This window comes from Protopterus annectens, chromosome 17.part0 (genome assembly GCF_019279795.1).
Source record: "Protopterus annectens isolate FY-2018-M chromosome 17.part0, PAN1.0, whole genome shotgun sequence".
NCBI classification, from domain to species: domain Eukaryota; kingdom Metazoa; phylum Chordata; order Ceratodontiformes; family Protopteridae; genus Protopterus; species Protopterus annectens.
In genome coordinates, this window is record NC_056751.1 from 640,308,161 (window position 1) to 640,330,843 (window position 22,683).

Genomic DNA, 22,683 nt, shown 5'->3' on the forward strand with positions numbered 1-22,683 from the left:
CATCTGATATAATCACTCTGCCATTGCCAGTATGGAGAGTGAAAAGTATGCATACTTGATAGTGGAGTCAACAATAACTAGAATATTTCTGGTACTACTGTCTAGTTTACCTGTAGGCTTTGTTTGCTATAAGGGTATTGGCTGTTTAATTTTATGATTCCTTCTAAGAGTATATGGTGGTAGTTGGTATGGATGTTGGAGAAGCTAAGTGACTAGTGGGTTTATGTTAGCATGAGGCTAAGAGCAGTTGAGGTGCCCTATCATATGTCACTGAGGACTTGAATAGTTTTAGGGAATGATTGATTCATTGATTTGATTGTCTATTTCATACGTGGCTGCAAGTTTGTTGATGAGCTGAGAGATCTGCCTCCCGTTTGTGAATGTCTTGTGTACCTTTTGCCAATGGATTTTATGCTCTGTAGTAATAGTGGAATGTCAGTAAAATGAGATGGTAGATACATTGTGTCTGGATGCCAAGGGAGATAAGGCTGGTGAGTAAAATGGGATTAATTGTCTGTAGCTCCATAGTTGGTAACAGGATAGGCATAGATAGGTACTGATTGGAAAGGCTAAATGTACTGGCAGTTACATGAACATTATTTACTTAGGTTGGATAAGCTACTGCAACAACAGGTGGTAAACAAATTAACTGATGCTGTAGGTGTAGGTTTAGGCAAGTGAGTGAGTGAAATAAGGATAGTTGGGATGGTTGAAACTAAGCTAGCAAGGGCTGACGGATAAGGTAAAAGATATAACGAGGTAATGCTAGGACTTACAGTTGTATCAAAAGAGAGGAGAGCACCAGAAGTACACACTGACAGTAAGAGTAACAGCTGAATGATACTAATTGCTAACAGCTAGTATGACTGTGTGAAGTAAAAAGTCACCCTTAGTTATGCAACAACTGTAAAGTAGCCAGTGATCAAGCAACAGCACAACTAGATCACACTAGTAACACCGGACAAAGCAACTTGACATTAGACAGCCAAAAAGTGAGCACCAGGGAAGTATTAAGACATCCAGTGAAAAGCAACAGTAGGTTATGTAATGGGGTTCAGTGCAATAAGCAATAACCATGCACTAATTCTAAAAAATATTGGGGCAAAATGACAGCAGAACAGCAAATGAATATTCACAAGCAAAACAGTAAATTGTGGTTTTAATTTAGTAAGTAATTAGTAAAGTAATAAACAATAATAAATAGACAAATGTGGTTAGATTACTAAGGCAATAATCTAAAGGCTAATGAATAGTAGCTGAAATGTTCTAAATTCCATCTTAAAAGTAAAATGACTCACAATAGTACAACTAAGCTGTAGTTACTAAGACAAAGACAGAAGAGAAAGTGAAGTTTGTATAATCCACAACAAGTGTGCAGAGTTTGGCTTGCCTGTTATAAACTAGGTTCTGTGCTGCTTACACAGTAGGATTTAAACTGCTCAGCAGTGCAGAACTGAACAAACTAAACCTCTGGTTAGTCAAAGCCTGTACAGCTCTATCCCCAGTATAGCCAGACAATCAGAATCAGGCACTCTGATCTTTCTTTGGAAGCAAAGCTCAGGTAGCTGGCACATGGAAGCCTCTGCTCTAACAATTGGATGGTATAATGTAGACCAAAGCACATAGAAACAGACCGGTTTCGGCTCCAATAAACTTTAGCCTTCTTCAGTGCTAAAGTTTATTGGAGCTGAAACTGGTCTGTTTCTATGTTTCTATGTGCTTTATTGGAACCCAATAAAGTATTACAGTTTGCCATTGTCTGCTGGCTGCTTTTTGACTGATTACAATTGAGTATTAGAGCTGTGCCATTGCCGTACAGGCAGGAAGCTACTTTTGGTTCAAGTTGATATTGGACTGACTTTCCTACATAAACTGTGTCCTATAGCAACAAAATCAAGACATACTTTTACTAGCACAGAGACCTTTTAAACTGCATTATTCCTTTTACTTATTTCTCAGCAAATCTGTGGCTGTTTACTTTAAGTCACTGATTGTTTTATCTGTCTCTTGACTAGTTTTCAAACCACTTAATTCACCCTTGCTAATGCTTAGGCTCACTCTGCTCCTCTACCCTACCCCCAAATGTCACCCACCCCCCCTATTATGATACATTTATACTTCCATAGCACCACTCACATAATCCTCTATCCAAGGCCATCAGTTCCCTCCAGCAGGTAAACGGTCACTGCAATCACTCCCAATAGTAATGACCACTCTAGTTTACCACTCAAGACTCTCTCAAATTGTCTTAAACCTTGCCTCCTATAACTATCAAATTATAACTCTACAATCAACCCACTACCCTTCTAACATTTTATTATTCTAATTTACAACAAACATAAAACCCAAGTTTAATAAAATGCCCCTGAGTCAGATTATTTTAATATTTCTCTTCACTCTACTAGGCTTCATCACCAATTATCAAATCCACCTCCTTCAAATACTTAGGACTTCAACCAATTTTCACAAAAAATATCAAAATCTACCCAGTCTGTCTTTCTTCATAATGCTCCATGTCTACAAACCACATTTGATTTATTTTTCTGTAAATATCTTAAAACTAAGCAACCAAATTTACAATCAAATATCAAACCAAGACCAAGATATTACTGGCCACACTCTTCCCTCTGTAAAATATCAATTAAAAAATAGCCGAGATCTTCACTCCTAACCTGGTCCCACTGTTCACAAAGCTATCACTTCCAACCCCAAAGTAAACCAGTCACCTAATACAGTTCAGCAAAACACAGAATCCAAACTCACATTACTAAATATGAACCTAAGAAGTTTGTTCAATAAAATCCATGACATACATGATTATCTTGCCACATACACTCCTGATGTAGTCATAACTACTGAAATCCAGTTAAAAAAGAAATAAAGGATAATGAGATCACTCACCAATACTCAGGCATGTCAGACAAAATAAGCATGCAGGTGGTGTATCAATCATCTATAAAAATTCCCTAGCCATTGCCTTACTTCCACATGAAATACCCAAATTTAACAATGCTGAACTACTAACAATACTCCTAAAACTCAACAATAGAAAACTATGTGTTTAACATTAATTTATATACCATCAGGGAATAACATTGATACTGTGGAAAACATCCTGTACTGGATACTCCCAACAAATTAATCATGAAACTGTAATACTTGGAGACTTAAGTATAGACTGGCAACTCATAAATTCCACTAACCCCACTGAATCCATAAACTTGTACAACTTCAGACAATTTATAACCACACCTACTAGAATATGTAAAACTTCATGGAGACTGTGACGCTCCTGGCCCAGAAATTAACCAGAGAGGGTGTCTCATATGAGAGGAAAGGATAACAAATACACACAGTAAAGTACAATTTCCCTTTAAGTGCGCACAGATATTAAAGTACAATTTCCCTTTAAGTGCGCACAGATATTACAGTCAGTCTGGGGCCAGTTGCTCACCTGCTCTCCAGGTCCCCAATAAGACTCCCCACTGGCACAGGTATAGGGTCCAGATCTCAGCCTAGCTGGCAAGCTAACCTTCAGTACCCTCTCTGTCCAACCAGTGCTTTGTGTCCCTGCCCAAGTAGCTGACATACACACACACACACACACACACACACACACACACACACACACACACACACACACACACACACACACACACACACACTTTGAGATAAGTATTTATACAACTTCACAGACACTCCTGGGAAAGTATGACACAGATTCTCCAGCTGTGCCCCTTTACCCAGACTATATGGTAGTAATTACTGCCACCAACAGCTAATAATTATCAGCTACCCAAAGGCCCTTAAAAGGGTGTCCAATTATTACTGTGCAATATTAGTATCCAGTAGTAGTGTAACTTAAGCAATCAAAGCTTATTGGAAGGGCTTAGTACAGGATCACTTATAAGCATGCAATGTACTCTAGAGCTTAATTTATCTCTACATAAACCAGCCACAGTTGAAAAGGGTTTAAAAATGTTTAATAGTAAATACTAAAAGCACAAGACAATACTACTACACCACAGTGCTATTCAAGAGTTCAGAGATCACACAGAAACTTAAAATAATTCAGTAGTACAGTTCTGACATTACAGAAAAACACTTAGTCTAATCTTTATAGTCCTAGCTATTTCTACAAGAACATACACTTCTAAGATAACAACAGGCAGTGCTGTAGGTTGGCTATCAAGACAAAAATGCTCAATAATCTCTGGTTCTCACTGTTTAAATCGAAACTGCAGCTCTGATAACATTATATCATCTTTTACACCTTCCTGGTTCCCAGGCCACACAGAAACCGCATTTACATTCTTTTACACTTAGAGCAATAAAGGACATTCCACATGTAAATTCTGGTCATTAACTTTAGCCTTAAAACAATAGGCAGGAAGCCTTCATCTAGCCGGACTGGAGCGGACTTGTAAAACATCAAAGGCAGTGATGAAATCATTTTAATTTCAAAGGACCAACAAGAAATGCTTGACTTAGCTTTATTTACAGCAGATGGTAATGTTGCCACATTGTTTTAAATTCAACATTTCACATTTACAAATGATAGAATTATTGCACAATTCTATCTGGCTAGGCTGGCAGCCTTCACCCATCTCTAACAGTCTTCACAGAGACATTCAACATTAGATTAGATTCTTACAAACAGACCAGAAAAACTGACAAAAGCTGGCTGCCTGTCAGCATAAGTGACCACACACTAACATATGCTATTAAACTCACCATAACCTAGATAAACATATTATCTATAATCAAATATGAAGTACAACTGATTTTAGCAAATGTATTTTCATTGAAACACTTAATATATAACTGGAATATACTTAGAATAATGCCATTAAATACTGCTTTAGAACTCTTTAATAACATATTCTTACAGACCTTAAATAGTCGAGCACCAGTACATAATAAAAGTGTAAAGTTCAACCATGCACCACGGCTGACAAAGGAAATAAAAAACAAATCATGATAAAAAGGGATAAGTCCTGGAAAAATTAGTATAAAAATAGAACTCAAAATGCACTCCAGCAATTTATACACCTTAGAAACCTTGCAAAACTCCATGTCAAACAGGATAAGCAAACATACTATACCAGCCTAAAAGACAAACATATAAACAACCCAAAACATTGTTTGGTAATCACTAAATAAACTACTATACCCTGGTAAGACCACTAGTCCTTCTCCAAAAACTGATATGACAGAGTCTATCCCTACACAGTTTAATTCCTACTTACAATCCATATTGTCTCTCTTAGACAATAGCACATCTGCCCCCTCATCTCTCTTAGAAACTAACACATGTGCCCCCCTCACTTTACCTCTGTCCAATCAAAACTACCCACAGCTTTTCAATTTTAGTCCAATACCTACCTCACTCTTAAGGACATTGCTCCTTAAACTAAAAACTACTTCTTCAGCTGTAGACCAGCTACCATCAGACTACCTAAAAATGGCCACAGAAGTTATAGCCTTCCCTGTGTCCATACTAATTAATAGGTTCATAGCAGAAAGTCATGTCCCATCACTGTGGAAAAAAAAAAATCCTACATCATACCATTGCAAAAAGGCAGCACATGTAAAGAGTTTAATAACTATAGACCAACAGTGATTTTCTCCCCCTTTCCAAAATATTACAGAAATGTATCCATATGCAGCTGATGTGATACTTACCCTCAAATAAGCTGCTGTCAGAAACACAACATGGCTTAGGCTCCAGTACAGCACAACTACTGCCCTACTGCATTTTACCAATTTAATAAATCAACATAGAAACAATAGTTTGCTTGTGTCCACCATGTTCTTAGACTTGTAAAAGGAATGTGGTACTGTCTCACACCAGCAACTGCTTGTTTGACTCTCCTCAACAGGACTTCCATAATACACCTTGTTGTGGTTCCTTAGTTACCTATCTGAAAGGGAACAAGCCACTAAATGGCAATAAACCTGCGCACCCTTTCAACCAGTTGCTACAGGTCTCTCTCAGGGCTCTATCCTGGGTCGTCTACTATTTAATGTGTTTATTCATGACCACCACACCTCCACTCACCATGCTAGTTTAGTTCAGTATGCAGATGACTCAACATTAATACGTGGAACCTCAGCAATCAATAAGCTCTAAGACATTACCTAAAAATCGTTCTCATCTGTAGAAACCTGGCTTGAAGAATCAAACCTTCTACTTAAACACAAGAAAACTAAGATAATGCTTTTAACCTCAAAATGTTGCCAAAATCAAAAGGAATCTTTTACCATGAAGTCAGCAAACTGTAACTCACAGTAAACTTCTATGTGTTATAATAGATGACAGTCTCAAATATGACCAACATATACTGCGCATCATTACATCTATACACCAGAAATGAGGTTCCCTTTATAGGATTAATGGATTCCTTACAGATACTGCAAGAAAAACTCTAGCCTCCACCTTCTTACTGCCATCTCTCTTAAACGCTGCTTCTATCCAAAAAAATGAAAAAATATTCAAAGAAAGAAACTTGCCTCCTTCTGCAATAAAATAGCTAAATTTGCCACCAGTCTCCCTCATAGGACCCACCATTGTCTTAGTTTAAAGCAGTTAAACTGGCTTGAACTGCACAACTGTGTAATATATTCACAACTGATTACAGCACACAAAGTCATTCATCATCCAAGAAAATGCCCTGCACTACAGAACTTATTACTGCCCTACTGTCCAGCAAGGGAACTCTCTTCTAGTAACAAATTCTTATTACTTACAGATAAATCAAATCATGCTGCAGGAGACTCACTCTACTCCCAATGCATTGCTAAACTCTGGAATAGTATCCTCATGCAAATTAAACACTCTGACAAACTCAGTAGTTTTAAACCACTGCTTAAATGACATCTTAACCAGTCCTGGTCTTGTACATGCTCATCACACGGTTAAAATGTTGTGTTTACTGTATGATACTGTCTAAATACTCTCTTTAAACATAATATTCTCAACTTCTTACTGAATTGACAAAATGATTGTTATACTTGATTGCTGCTTGTACAATCCACTAAGTTGCATGTGTACTTTTTCTTTAGTAACTTCCACCTCTGTAAAATCTTTGAATGTACAAATGTAACTACTGTTTGTGTATAAATGTAAACAGAAATGTAACTACTTTGTGTTTAACTGGAACTTAGTATAATGGAGTATAAACAAATGGAGCTTTTCTCCCTGGGTCTCTGCTAAAAATGGATATCACCAGTCGGACTTTCCCAGAAAACAAAGACAAATAAATGAATGAATAAATAAATAAATAAATATGAAGGCATTGATGTCATTAAAGTGTATTGATTCAGTCAGAACCCAGATGGAAAAGGGCCTTATGGTCTTCTACTTCTTAACAGATATGACTATTGTGTACTTATCGTGACACTAGATTTCTATGAGTTCCAACCATCTTTGGTACCACGTCACCACCGTAGCATTCTGTTCTAGGCCTAGAGTGAATAGGCCTACCTTTTATTGCAAAGCTTCCTATGTTGGTGTTAACTACCCAAAACCTGGCTGTCTTATATTTTCCTTCCTTTGAGGGGTTACCCCCCACTCCATGAGACTGCATCTGTGAGAGTGTACTTTTGTGTCACTAATAAAAACATGGAGATCTGGAGGAAGAGAAGCATGACGCATGATAGAGTCAGTGAGGGATGGAGCATGGCAGCCTGTGGCATGACCCCTTCTGACTACCAGAAATGATCCACCATGCCATTTGTAAAAATAGTGCATTATGTGTGGGTCACAGGAGAGGGAGATGGACACTGATGACAGTACAGTAGTACGGTTCCATTTGTAACTTTTTCTCCTCTGTGTGATAGTTAAAAGGCAAAGGATGTTTCAACATTCAAAAAATATGACCAGTTCATCTTTATAAAAATCAAGGGATTATCGTGACATAATGCACAGATCAAAAATGCAATTTTCTCAACCTAAAGGTATCATTCAAACTGTGTACCTTGTGTCTTTGAGATAAAGGCTTTAACGATTAAGCCAATTAAAGTACCTTCATATCAACATGTGTTGTATTGCCGTCCATGACAAATACTGAACACGTGTTTTATGACTATAATTGCTGAAAGGAGGAATTGTCATTTGATGGTGCTGTGTTTACTAACCATTTTTGTTACCCACTATAAAGAACAATTAAGATAATACTGCCCATTATCCAAACATTGTGAGCGTGTGATGTTGTTTCCTTTTTTTGAAAAGTTAACATTTTATTATATTACACAGATGGGTTTTCAGGGTCTCCTTAGATTCTTCTGATGCTGACTGGCCAAAGCAACTTTTTGTAGTTTTGCATTGCCAAAAAAATGTTGCATTTGAATATTCTCCGCCAACTGCTAGTTGGCATAGCTGATAACCTTCTGTTATACAACAGTACATCTTTGAAAATTCCTTTCAGAACTGTATGTGTGTGTGTGTGTGTGTGTGTGTGTGTGTGTGTGTGTGTGTGTGTGTGTGTGTGTGTGTGTGTGTGTGTGTGTGTGTGTTGGGTGAGGTTCACACATTCTTTACTGTCGTTTTCTTTGCTCTTGTTGATTGAAAACATACTTCTCTCATTCTGTGAACATCACGTTCTTGGACTGAATTTTGTTGAGTCTTTGCTTCTACAGATTCTTTGCCATCCATAGCCTATAATGACAGCTGAAAGTAAGAAAGAGAGAGACAAATTAAAAACAGTTGTCCAAGTCTTATTTTTCTTGCTAGAGAAGGGAAATGAGAAGGCAAAATAGTATACTGGCACACAAATCTGACGCTGAGCCAGCAGCAACCTTTTTATCTTAATTTTTTAAGCTATAGAATTTTTTTCTCTTTACATTTATCATTCCAAGAAAGAAAGCAAAAAAGGGTGACTAAATGTCAGGTAAAGTATACCTCTGAATAGATCAATGTTTTTATAGCTAAAACAGAGGAGTCAAAAAAAATCATGGCTTATGAAAACACTATTTTTCCATTGCTTAACTGTAATGCTTTTCTTTTTTACAGGACTGGAAACTCCAGTTCATATCCAGAGTTCTTGGACTGCAGGCAGTCTTCTTTATTTCAATAAAAAGAATTTGCCCAGAAAGGAAAAGATCATAACGAGTGAAACAATATTAACGGATTGATTTTTTTGTTGGAGAATCTGGTTTATGATATGAGTTGGTGCCTCTGGATTGTTTGCTTCAGTTTGATATTCATTAGGAAGACGACTGTGTCATCACAAGGTAAGAGTCTAAAAAGTAATTATAAGCATGCATTCATGATAATGTTTGGTACAGGTAAGCCCTTTCTTTATAATTCAGCAAACTGTTTTGTTTGGTTAGAGGTCATTATTAACAGATAGCCATTTGTACCATCTAAAGCTTTGTGATGATATTGGCCATTTTGTTAAATTATCAAGGACTGGGGGGGGGCTGTTCTGTAAATGATACAGCCTTTGAACTAACCATCTGCTGATCTGTTTACTTATCAAAGGAACTACAGGATGTTACAGGGAACAGGGCTAGAGGCAGATGTGTTTGTTTTGCTTTCCGAGTTATGTGATGCATAGTAAGAGGCAGAACTGGAACAGTAGTATCTAGACAAATACAGGAGAGTTACTTTACAAACTTTACACCAGATACAGCCAACTGTATATGACAGACAGTAACACAACAGAGCCAAGAAAAATACATTTTTACATTGTAAAAAGGCATATGTTCTTATGTCTGCCGCATATATAGTTCTAGGCCCTAGAGAAACTGAATCTCTTTCAAATTTTTACAAAACTGTTCTTGTTTGTGTAAAAGTGCTTTTTTACTGTTGCATTGTGACTCTGTTGTGTTTAACATTACCTTTACTATATTTTTTGTTGCACAGCAAGAATAATGATTGGATAAAAATTAATAAAATAATAGTTACTGGCAAAGTACCACAGCTGAGAAGCAGCTACCAATGTTCATAATGCCACTTCCCATCAAGGTTTAATTGTGTTTCTGCTTTGCCAACATAAAACTTTATATGTATATACACACACATATATACAAACACACACACATATGCATGTGTGTGTGTGTTTGCAGTATATATTTTGTAAAGAAATTACATGGGAAGGGTTATCTATATAAGGGAATATGACATTGCATTAGAAGAAAGCCCTGTCACTTTCTAGTTTTATTTATTGTAGGTTAGGAAGTGCAGCTGTCTCTGTCATGTGCCTCTAATGTCTCTGCCATGTGCCGCTAATGTAGTCTGCCTTATGCACAAATGCATACACCCACCTCTCTCTCCCTCAGTCCGTCTCTCTCTCTCTCTCTCTATATATATATATATATATATATATATATATATATATATATATATATATGCATCACTAAATATGGTAGAATTAGCTTTTAGTCTATATCGGATTAGTCAACACAATTTGGTCGACTAAGCAGTGCTCAATATTTATTTGAGATCACACAATACCCAGGTCTGGGGTATATACCTTTTCTCCAGTATTGTGTGATCACTCAGTTTATGTATGTATAATTTGCAGGGGTCATGACAGTGCAGGGGGGCATGCCTCCTGCAAAAAAATTGTTTTTGTTTTCTTTTAGATTTGCATGTGCCTATCCTGTTGCTTGGTGCATGCAGAGTAGCAAGTCAACCTTAGGATTGTCACTGTTCTGTTGGAGATGTTAGTGACTCTGACATTTCGGTCTGTTGATCTAATTTAGTAGACCTGTGCGTGTGTGTGTGTGTGTGTGTGTGTGTGTGTGTGTGTGTGTGTGTGTGTGTGTGTGTGTGTGTGTATCTCCCTCTCTTTATATATATATATATATATATATATATATATATATATATATATATATATATATATATATATATGTGTGTGTGTCTGTGTGTGTGTGTATTATATATATGTATATATAAACAAGGAAAGTATATCATTGGAATTCAGCAGTTACTGTAAATCTTCCTTCCATTTCTAAACACTGGCCCCATTTAAGATCAGCATTTCTTCACTCCTGCTAACAAATACCTGAACAGTATCCTGATTCTTTTTTTTATCATTTTTAAGATTTTCATGAACCTCTTTGAGACAATTCAGAAGTCATTCTCCATAGCCTCAACAAACAGGTCTATATTTCCCTGTCTACAGCAGCTGTTGCCTTCTGGACTGATCTGTCAATCATATCTGAGGGCTCCCTGCTACTATAGCATTGAAGGCTTTGGTCAACTCTGGTGCCCAGCAGTGAGTCCTAAATGTACTGCGATGACAAGTTCTAACCACTTTTTGTAGAGGTGGGTGAGTCAGAGCCGACTCGAGCTAATCTCAAGTCCATACCTCTAAACTGCCCAAATCTTTGCAGAATGTCCAGGTTTTGCCCCATATTTTTTGTCTGTCCCTCATAAAATTTTGGTTTTCTGACAAATATTGGCAAATCACTGGGGATTAAAGTCGGAAAATAATGACAGAGATTGAGTTTCAGACTTCATACCATTTAGAATATTCATGCTAATACCAAACCTGTTATTCTATCAACTTTCTAAGTTTGTAAGCACAATGTTTAAAAATTGTTACAATTGTTTGGCTTTTGTCCCCTCATTCTTTGTGGGGTTTTTTTTCCAGATTTCTTGATATAAAAGTCTGAGAGGTATGCTTTAGTATAAGCTCAACTCTGGCTTGTGATCCAACAGTTTTTTTTTTGTATTTCTGAGTACTTGCTAGCTGTTGATTTGGACCAGACCTGCAAGATGAGAAAGCTTTCTATTAGGTCCATTCTGCTTATCTAAGCATTTTGGTTGGCTGGAATTCCAGAACGGATGGTGCCACAGTTCTGAAAAGGAGGAAGATTTAAATATTTTTCATGGAAGAGGACTATTGCAAGACATTGAAATTGGGCAGTTTACAGCTCATTTTTAGGGTAAGGGGTGCATCATTTCCTTTAATCCAGAGTCCTTACCTGTTTCCATGGAGGGAAAGGAGCCTGTTTCAGCAAGGAAAAGAGATCATGAGAGCACGGAAAGCATTATCATCGCAAAGGACAGCATGGGCAGAATTCTGCTGTATTTCTTTGTTTTTATTGAGGTAAGCCCCAGTCTCTCAGTTGTCCCTGATTTTAACTCAGTGCTGTGAATCTCTGAGGGGGTGTTTAGTATGTGTTTGGGGATCAGTATATGTGTCCAACAGCAACATGTTGAAATTAGTATATTATTGTAGAAGCTGCTTCTTTTATTCTATCACTGTGTTTACCAGCAAGCATCAGAGACATGCACAAAACTGGGATGGCTTTTTGGAAAATAGGTATGAAGGCATCTTGCAAGTGACAGCACAATGTCATCATATGATCACTGCTGGCAAATAAAAATGTTATGACTTATTGGAGGTAGTGTATGTGTTTACCAACCACAAGCTGAAATAGCAAAATGAAGATGACTAGTGTAGTTCTTACATTTGTCATCCTTTTCTCAGTTAGAAATTAGTATACAGAAATAATCATTTTTTGGGGTATATAGCAAAGGGTAGTTGAGGTTTATATGGTTTGTTGGAGGGCAGCAACTACAAAACTTATCTATTATTATTATTATTTTTTGTAACAACTTTACAGTCAGGGTAGTATTCCTTTTCAGAATGAGCACAGTCCACTGGGACAGTGTATTTGTATATTTTTTACCCAAATAGGTTATTAAGAATACTGCTTTTTTTATTACTGTGGGGTGCCTTAAAGGAACTGGCATATGGTTTCTTACATAAGACTAAACAATTCCAACATGTTGCAAGGCTTTTATTCCATTTAGGCAATGCATCTTGTTTTTTTCCTTGGAGCTGTTTGACCATTTCTTGCCAAGTGTGGTGAAACTATTGTACACTAAATCATCATTAGAGCAGAATGGAAAAAGAAAATATTTTTTTCCACTAGCCAAGGCAACATTTTTATTGCTACATACAGAGTGGTGTATTTATATGGTACACTTCATTGTTTTTTCCCTTTTTTTCATTGTTGGCAAACATGTAGCTTGGGGGCCACATTGAAGTAGGTAGCTGGATACCAGCTGTTAGAACGTGTAATTAATATACTGTTAGCATTCATTCATTTGACTGAATGCTGATAATGTCATTGTGTGTGTGGCTATAACTGTATTTTTTTTTTGCTTAAATCTCCTCTGGACTTCCATACTTACTTTTAACTGACCTACTGCTCTGATTGCCTGCTCTGGTCTGGCTCTTATTGAGCTCTAAGAGCCAAGCCAGACCACTTGGCTTGGCTGTTACTCAAAAATCCCAGGATTGCCCACCTTCACTTTTTGGCTACAGTACTTTGCTACAACCACAGATTTTGACGTTTTGAACAAGATCCATTCAGACTTATCCTCGACTTCCCCTTGTATGAATCTTTTCTGGAGGTGGACGTTAAACTCCTCCAGTACAGAATCGTTAGCTAGGCATTCCCCAAAACACACTTATTATGAATTTGTGTTTCTCAGTCCATACCCCACCAAATGGTGATCTGTCGACACCTCTTTGAATAAGCTACCTTACCTTTGTCACGCGTAAACTGGATGAGGTTTCATCTTATCACTTACACTTCCCTAAACTCCAACTCAATAACAACTATTCTCCACTGGCAACCACTGTTGGCATTTATGCATCAGGAGTAATTTAAGTCTTTTTTTGGCTATCATATTTGTCCATAGTTGTACGACCATGCAGTTAGTATATTTAAGTAAGGTGTAGTGGTGTAGCAGCGGGTCTTGGAGCCCTTGCAAAAAGTGCTTTAATTTGTCTTTTTTTCACTTCAGCTAGTCTTACATGTAACACATTTATTTCATCTGGTTGAAGCTTAAACCGATTTTGTCTTGATGAGACACAGTAGTACTTCTAAATCATACATGTGGAATTAGATCCAGTTGAGTAGTTGAGGCTGGTGTGATAATTAAACAGTTCCATTGTGGCAAGACTGTTTCAGTAGAGGAGATCCAGCTAAAAATACTGAAAACACTAGACATTGGTGGGGTGCTGTGATACATTCTTTTTCAGCATTGTTTAGAAGGCTAAGGCACTACTTCTGGATTAACAAACTGTGGCAGTAGTCTCCAATCTGAGAAATTTGAAGTGGAGGAAATGTTCCATTTGTAGATGTATCAGTCGTCTGCTTCATTGGGAAGCCTGTACCATAATGCTGGATTTCATGCAATAGCTGAGAGTCTGATTTAGGAGCTGTTGTGCTTATTCTTCTCTGCTCAAGGAACAGTTTATAATTTAGGGGTTAGAAGAGTTCAGCAGCATTGTCTACATGTCTTTTGTGGACTAACTGAAGGTATATGATCATGTATCCAGAAGGTGTTGCATGGAACATGGTGCTACAGTATGGGGTCCAAGTGCCACTGCTACATGCTGTTCAGCTCCTGTATTTGAGGAGGGTGATGTCTCTGCTTTCTCAGAATTAAGACAGATATATTCGGGGGGGGGGGGGGTGCAATACTCTGCCAAGGGTGTACTTTGTTTTTCCCCCATTTATGATATCATGGTGCAGGCAAGGTTTGAACAGTACCCATTTTGGGGATTTCAAGGTTGTATTTTTGATGTCTGAAATTGATTTTACCCTCTTGGTCTCAAGCGACTGTGACATCCAATATGTAGTGGTATTGCTGCTGAATATGAAATCAGCACATCCAAACCAGAGGCTATAGGTCACTCCTGTAAAAGATAGATTTATCTCTCCATATCAGGGTGGAATAGTTACCTCATATGGAGGAGTTTAAATAGTATGGGTTCTTCTTAATGAGTGAGGTTAATAAGGCTTGGGAGGTTAACCAAATGATGGGTACAGAGGTGCCAATATTTTAGACATTGTACCAGACTGTGGTAGTGAACTGAGAAACGAGTGCCAAGGCAGAGCTCTCACTTTGTGAGTTCATCTATATGACCATCATCATCTATGGTCATAAGCTTTGGATTGTCACTAAAAGGATGAGATCTAACATACACATGACAGAAATGAGGCTCCTTCATAGGGTAGATGGGGTCACTCTCTGTGACAGAATGACAAACTTTTTTATCTCTGAGAAGATTCTGGTAAACAACCAGTGCTTCTCCATGTTAGGAAAAGTCAGATCAGATGGGTTGGGCATCCTGTGAAGGTGATTCTTGGTGCCTGCTGTGGGAACTGCTTCAGCCCACTGGGAGGAAATCCCATTGCAGACCTAGGATGTGCAATAAAGAGAGTCTCTCTTACCTATCCTGAGAATGCCTGAAGATTCCATGGATGAAATAGAGATTATTGCTGGTGATATGGAAGTCTGACCTGTCTTGGTAACAGCAAGCTTCATTATGGCAAGAGGTTTAGAAAATGATGATGATAATGATGTCATAATGTGCATTATAAGAATGTTGATGTTTTTGGACCCCACTGTGACTGGGTGTGCTATATTGTAAAATTCACACATGATGTGTTAAATCGACACTCTGAATCTATATATTCACCAATACACACCTGAAACAGATTAATATTTCCTCTTTTATGACACAAGTACAAACCCTGCCGTGCTCTGGTAAATATTAGCTTCTGCGCCTCTCAGTTGCTGACTTTCATTTCCTTCTGAAAAAATTCCTGGCTGCCATGTGGAGAAACATATTCTACCTATGAGAAAGTCATTTACTAGAACTGCTCTTCAACTTTACACTGTCCAGTACATGAATATCAGTTATTTGTACTGAAGCCACTAACTGATACAATCCAGAATCCCCAAATCAATATAATCTATCATGTTTCCCAACAAATTTTCCACGACACCAAAGTACCACCACCCCTTTTCCTCTACTATGTACAAGCAGTTAATATCATGAAGTAAGAGGTAAATTGTCCCCTATAGGTCTCTGTAGTCCTGAAGCTACTGGTGCATATATTGTGCCAATTCTCAGTCTCCTTCTGTAGCACCACCATTGTTTTCAGCCTGTTTTTTTCAGAAATAATTTCCTGTGGAACTTTCATGATGCTTTGCTTAGTATGTTTAATTATCATGAAAAAGAATATAAAGATGAATGCAGGTCAGAAAACTGAAGTGCTGGCCAGCTAATTTAAAGCACAAGAAAAACTGTCCTAGTATGGGTCTGAATGTGTTTTCCTAAGTGTGTCCATGTTCTACGAACAACTGGAAAACTATTATAATGTCAGTTCTAAGAAATGAAATTCTTTTTAATGCATTCCGTGATAATAATTGTACAACATGCATACAAACAAAAATGATTTTAGCATTGTGGGGCCTTTGCCTGCCTCCCCCACAGTTGAATATACTAACTGAAATTTTATACAGCCATGGAGAAAATGAGGATGCCTCTTTGGCAAATAGACAAATTCTCCTTGTTTGTCCTTGCTTGCGCTTTAGATGATGAATGTCTAGTTATAAACCTGCTGAGTTAAAATCTACATTTTCCATATTGAAGTGCGCTGTTTACTTCCATTCCTCCAGCTTGCTCCTTAGTGGATCTAGGGGTGCTCTGTCTTCACTTTCAATGCACAGTTAGTATTAATTGTTTTATTTGTTAGCTGGGATAGTCTGCTAGGCACAAGTCTTTTTTTTTTCTTTGGCTGACCCTGACGCAATGATCAGGTAAATTGCTTGCTCAGAGAGTCGCAGTTCATATGTGGAACATGAGGAAATTAAAACCAAAACTACTGCATGAAATTTATTATCAGTGGACATTTCTACCTTCTGTGCTAAACTGACAGACAAGAGCAATGTAGACTTTTACAATAGCATTCAGAATAATTGAGATGTGCTCAGATTTAAGATATGTATGTATGCAGGAGCATTAGCACAGAGTGTGATGGCTGAAGTGTTGCGCAGTTTTAGGGATTAGACATTTAGATGAGGCTAAAATAGTTGCCAATAGAGTATTAAAGACTAGATATTCTACTTTAAGCGTAAATGAATGTTTTGAAAAAGTCAACGACCATGATTTTGAGCAGAAATGGAATTAAAATTCAAGAACATTGCATGTGGAAAGCCTCAGTAGCAGAGATAAAGAAACACTTTATTTTGTAAAAATGATAATATTCATTGAGCAAAAGAATGCATTGGAATGTAGAATTAGCTTACCTTGTTTTGTAAAAGCTGCTACCATTGGAATCTATTGTGTTATAGTCAACTGGGAAAGCTTGATATGCAAGGTGAGAAATCATTTTTACACAGAAAGGAGGGCGTCCATCTTAGTGTACAAGGAAGGGATTCATTATTATCTTTGCCACAATATTTATAAATGTGTCAGTTGAGAGATGAATGGTTTATAAACTGCATACAATCTGATATAAAACTCATCTATGAGAAGCATATACAGTGTTAGTTTATGCTATTACTTGTAGTGATTGTAATTCCTAAGACAACTAGAGCAGTTAGATCAGAAATTGAGAGCATTCTCAGGATGTACACAACAGAAATTTTGCCATAACATTAGTCAGGCATTTTATAGTCCCAACGATGTAGCATGTCAGACTTTTAAGTTTCTTGTTGCAAATGAAGAAAGTGGAAGAAAAAAAAATCTTTACTCAAATATATTTAAGTATACAAAAGTCAATGGATTTGTTGCAGTTTTCTCAAGTATTTCAGAGTTCTAATTCTAAAATTGTGTGAACTTTTGAAGTTATTTTTAACAGCTAATTAGTTGTTCTGTGTGGTTTTATAAAAGAAGAAACAAGGAAGGAGTGCCACTCCATAGAAGTACTGCCATTCAACTGAAAGCACCAGAGTGTTGAGATGTCATATATTTCACCTAATTTTAATTGAACACATTTCGCTAGCATATCTGTATCTTTCATCTTTTGACTTTTACTTATTTGGATAGCTATTGTTGTTGATCCTGTGGTGTATGTCAGTGTATGGTGATTGAAGGTGTTTAAGGTGTAACTGGTCTTGTGCTGACTGCAGACTGTGTGTGTAGTGTGAGAAGTTGGATAAGGGTGTGACTGGTTTTATGGTGGATGTCAGTGTATGGTGATTGAAGGTGTTTTTGGTGTGACTGGTCTTGTGCTGACTGCAGAGTGTGTGTCTAGTGTGAGGAGTTGGATAAGGGTGTGACTGGTCCTGTGGTGGATGTCAGTGTTTGGTGGAAGAAGGTGTATAAGGTGTGACTGGTCCTGTGCTGACTGAATTGTGTCATGAGAGGAGGTAGGGCAGGTGTCAGTGTTTCTGTGCTGACTGCAGTGTGGAGTGAGGGGAAAGCATATAAGGTAAGACTTGTTCTGTGCTGATGGTAGTTTTTAGTGAGAGAAGGGATGTATATAGTGAGGCTGATTCTGTGTTAATAGCAGCGTGTGTTGAAAGCAGGTATATAAGGTGGAGCTGATCATGTGCTGATAGCAATGACTGGTGAGAGAAGGTGTATAAGATGTGACTGGTCCTGTGCTGACTGAGAGTAGATGTATAAGGTGTTACAGGTCCTGTGCTGACAAGGTGTATAAGGCATGCTTGGTCCTGTGCTGATGGCAGTGTGCATGTAGTGTTAGGAACTGGATAAGGCGTGACTGGTCCTGTGCTGATGACAGTGTGAGTGTTGTGTGAGGACTTGGATAAGCTGTAACTGGTCCTGTGCTGATGGCAATGTGTGGTGAGAGAATGTGGATAAGGTGTGAGTGGTCCTGTGGTGATGGCAGTGTGTGTTAGGACTTGGATAAGTGTTAGGACTTGGATAAGGCGCAACTGGTCCTGTGCTGATGCAGTGTGTGTCTAGTGTGAGGAGCTGGATAAGGTGTGACTGATCCTGTGCTGACTGAGAGTAGATGTACAAGGTGTTACAGGTCCTGTGCTGACAAGGTGTATAAGGCATGCTGGTCCTGTGCTGATGGCAGTGTGCATGTAGTGTGAGGAGCTGGATAAGGCATGACTGGTCCTGTGCTGATGACAGTGTGAGTGTTGTGTGAGGACTTGGATAAGCTGTAACTGGTCCTGTGCTGATGGCAGTGTGTGGTGAGAGAATGTGGATAAGGTGTGAGTGGTCCTGTGCTGATGGCAGTATGTGTTAGGACTTGGATAAGGCGCGACTGGTCCTGTGCTGATGCAGTGTGTGTCTAGTGTGAGGAGCTGGATAAGGTGTGACTGATCCTGTGCTGATGGCAGTGTGCATGTAGTGTGAGGAGCTGGATAATGTGTGACTGGTCCTGTGTTGATGGCAGTGTGTGGTGATAGGAGGTGAATAAGGTGCAACTGGTCCTGTGCTGACAAGAGTATATAATGAGAGGAGGTGGGTATTGTGTGATTGGTTGTAGCTGATGGCACTGTGTGGTGAGAGAATTTGGATAAAGTGTGATTGGCCCTATGTTGATGGCATTACATCCTGGCAGGAGGTAGATAAGGTGTGACTTGGTTCTGAGATTCAATGCAGTATATGTTGGCATGGGGCAGATCTGAAACTGAAAACAAAGGCACTGTTCCTGCGACTGCAGGCTCCATCTCATGACTGTAAATGTTTTTATTTATTTATCTTTATGCTTATGTATTATCTGCTTACCAAATAAATGAGCTGGTATGGTAACCCTATTCAGCCACAACCTTGACTCGAGAGAGCAGTAAATATGTCAATTCAGAAGAGTACAAAAACAGTACAGATTATTATATAGATGGTATTAGTGCCATATCTTAGTTAGAATTAGCATATATACAATTGTTATGTACAGGTGTAGGACATCTGCAACTGAATAAATAAAGTGAAATTAATATTTGACATATACATATGGGAGTACAATGTAGAAATAACTGCAGTTTAAATGAAATTGAAAAATGCAATAGCATCAGATATTAATTATTGTCACAGTAGCAGCTGTAGGTATATTATGAAATAAGGTATATTTTTAACTTGTTTTTAAAGTTTTTAACATTTCTTGTTTTTTTGATTTTGGTAGACAGTTAATTCCAGATTGCAGGTTCCAGCCTTAACAATGCTCATTCTCCTACTGAAGTTTTGAGTCATGGGACAGAGGTGCAAAAATATTTCTCACCTGTACTATGGAGGTCTTGTAAATATCTTGAAATGGTGGTAAGGGTTTCAGAAGGAGGCAGTAGCCTTGTTTTAAGACCTTGAAAATTAGAGGGTTTAGAAGAAAAGTAGTCCCACTAGTATTTTCAAACAACTTACTAGGATGGAGTAAGAAGACAGCCAGTTGAATAAAACCCCAGATTTTATTCTCTGACATCTAAATCATACGAGTGTTATATGCAGAGTGGCAAACAAGAAAATAGATAACCTATTCCAATTTGTGTAATAAAGCATTTTTCATTCATAGGTTAGTACTAAGCTAACTGCCCTTGTGAGCCATTTTAAGCCTAGTCAATTATCCCTTGTGAAACTCAAACCCTGCACCTTGTGTTTGTAAGGCAAACACCTTAACCGTTACACCACCCTCTCAACCCTGTAATGGCCTTGAGTAATTTGTTATTGAAAGCACTAACAGAAAATGTTTCAAGACTAAATCCAGAGAAACGTCAGCAGCAGTAGAGCAAGATAAATTTAGAAATGTGCATAAGTATATGATCGGGGTTGGGTGGCGAAAACAGCATGGGACTGCGTATTAATTTTGCTCTGATATGTACAAAAAAGTGGATGGCACTATGTGAGCTGTTTTTCTGCAGTCTTGCCTTTGTTCATCATAACTATTATATTATTTTAATTAAAAAAGAATCAGTTTAACTAATGGTGACAGATTATAATGGAGAGAGAATCAGGTCTTGCATTATAACAAGTAATTTTTCTGTAGATACAGATAGAAAAATGCAAGGTAAAATTGCTGTTAATGGTTTTAATGATAGAAGTTTGAACATCCCTGGCAACCTGCTTTTATGAAGAACTGCCTATAATAATGGCCATAAATAGATTAGAACATGCAGCAGGAACAATAAAAGGCATGGCAAATTGTAAACTTGTTTTAAAGGTGTGCAAGTATTCACATTGCTCAGAAATCTTCCTAATAAAAAATCTTTCATAGCATAGTCAGAGCTTAACACATTGTTGGTGATAACAGTTTTGTGGCAGTCAACATATTCAGGGGGAGTTTAGCTCAGTTTATTAAAAACTGTGAGTGGATTGTCAATTATGGGTCAAGAGGCCTTTCTTAGTGTCGATTGAAGGGGTGAGCTACGATGCAGGAATGGGATGACAGAATTACACTGACAGACATTGTATTAGAAGGGGCTAAACTAATGCGAGCCTATGAATTGCAGAAAATTATCAGGGAATGGCAATTCAGAAGAAAGCAGTATATGTTCTAAGGCAGATTACAAAGAGTAATGGATTTTGTTTTTTGGGAAGCATGTATCTAAGCATCCAAGGAAGTAAGACAAGCAGTGTTCCCACTGAAGAGTAAAAAAAATGAGATCCGATGTTATTATAGCAACTGAGAATAATGTTTTCTGAAATCTTGTTAGGAAGAAGCCTGCTGTTCCATCTCAGATCTCAACTGTAGAGCAGTATTTATACATTGAAACACTTTGATACAGAATTACCTTACAGATTATTTTTAAAGGTAAGATACACACTGCCCAGCATTCTAATAGGAGAAAATGTATTTTATTTTATTTTATATTTGTTGACCGGGCTAGTCTAGCTGGATACATATCCATTTTCAGCAGAGGCCCGGGGAGAAAAGCTCCATGCACAAATACATTAAGGCATTAAAAACTTAGAAAAAAAATGACTAGCTTAAATTATACAGCATAATATGTAAAGAAAGTAAGTTTTGTGAATACTGTACAGAGACATTAGAGTAGATATTGGAGCTAAACATGTCTTAATTCAATAGAGGGGTTACAAATACAATCAGGCAACAGTTAAACATAGTAATTAAGCATCAACATTCATTTGAGAGAAAAAATAAAAACCAATAAGTAAGAGAAAGAAAAATAGAGACTAGGAAGGACAATAATGCAGGTAAAAAGGGGTTAGTAGTTGATAGTCAATGACTCTCAAGGTGGGGTATTTGTTATAAAGCATGAGAGGAGGGGAGGAGAAAAAGTGAAGAGTATTTTTCAATCAGGCTTTGAGCAGGGACAAAGCCATTGTCTTTTTAGGTAATGTCTGAGGTGTTTCTTAGAGTTGTGTAGATGAGAGAGAAGTGAGTGTATTTGGAAGCTTATTCCAGATTCTACCAACAACATTGGAAAAGAGTGAATCTCCTGCTTTGTTATTTGATATATTGTTGGCAATCTGTAACTTATTAGCTGAGCGTAGTGTTGTAAGATTTTTGTATGGGGAGATCAGATTAGATAGGATAGGGGTGTTGGTGGGGTGGTGCAGAATTTTTTGTGCAATCAGCAGTTGATTGTATTGTAGTTGGTTTTGTAGTTCTAACCAACTGAGTTGTTGAAGGGGAGCCAGTGGCAAATCTAGTAATATTATTATAGCTAGTTTCCAGTTTGGAAAGATTAAGCTTAGATAGATTGGTATAAATGGCAGATGCATAGAACAGGGTAGAAGTAAGCTGAAGTCTGGGCAATAGATTTCCTAGCTAGTGGGGTAAGGAAGGGTTTTATTCTACACAGGGAGCCTAGTTTTTTATTGATGGTTTTTATAGTATTGTTAACATGGACATCGAAGCTGAGGTTATGGTCAATAGTTATGCCGAGGACACGAGAAGTAGAGTCAGGGGAAATACAAGTACCATTGTCAGAGGTAATGGTAAAGTGGATCTGTGGGGATTTTTGGGTGGGAGTAAAAAAGT

General features: G+C 37.8%; 1 protein-coding gene across 1 annotated transcript in view; it reads left to right on the forward strand.

Moving 5' to 3' along the window:
* Positions 1-22,683, forward strand: part of IGSF9 (immunoglobulin superfamily member 9) — a 1,174,198-nt gene that overhangs the window by 258,819 nt on the left and 892,696 nt on the right. The window contains exon 2 of the mRNA XM_044059432.1: positions 9,014-9,234. Coding sequence (XP_043915367.1) covers positions 9,165-9,234 — 70 coding nt within the window. The 5' untranslated portion in view covers positions 9,014-9,164. The remainder of the gene's footprint in view (positions 1-9,013; positions 9,235-22,683) is intronic.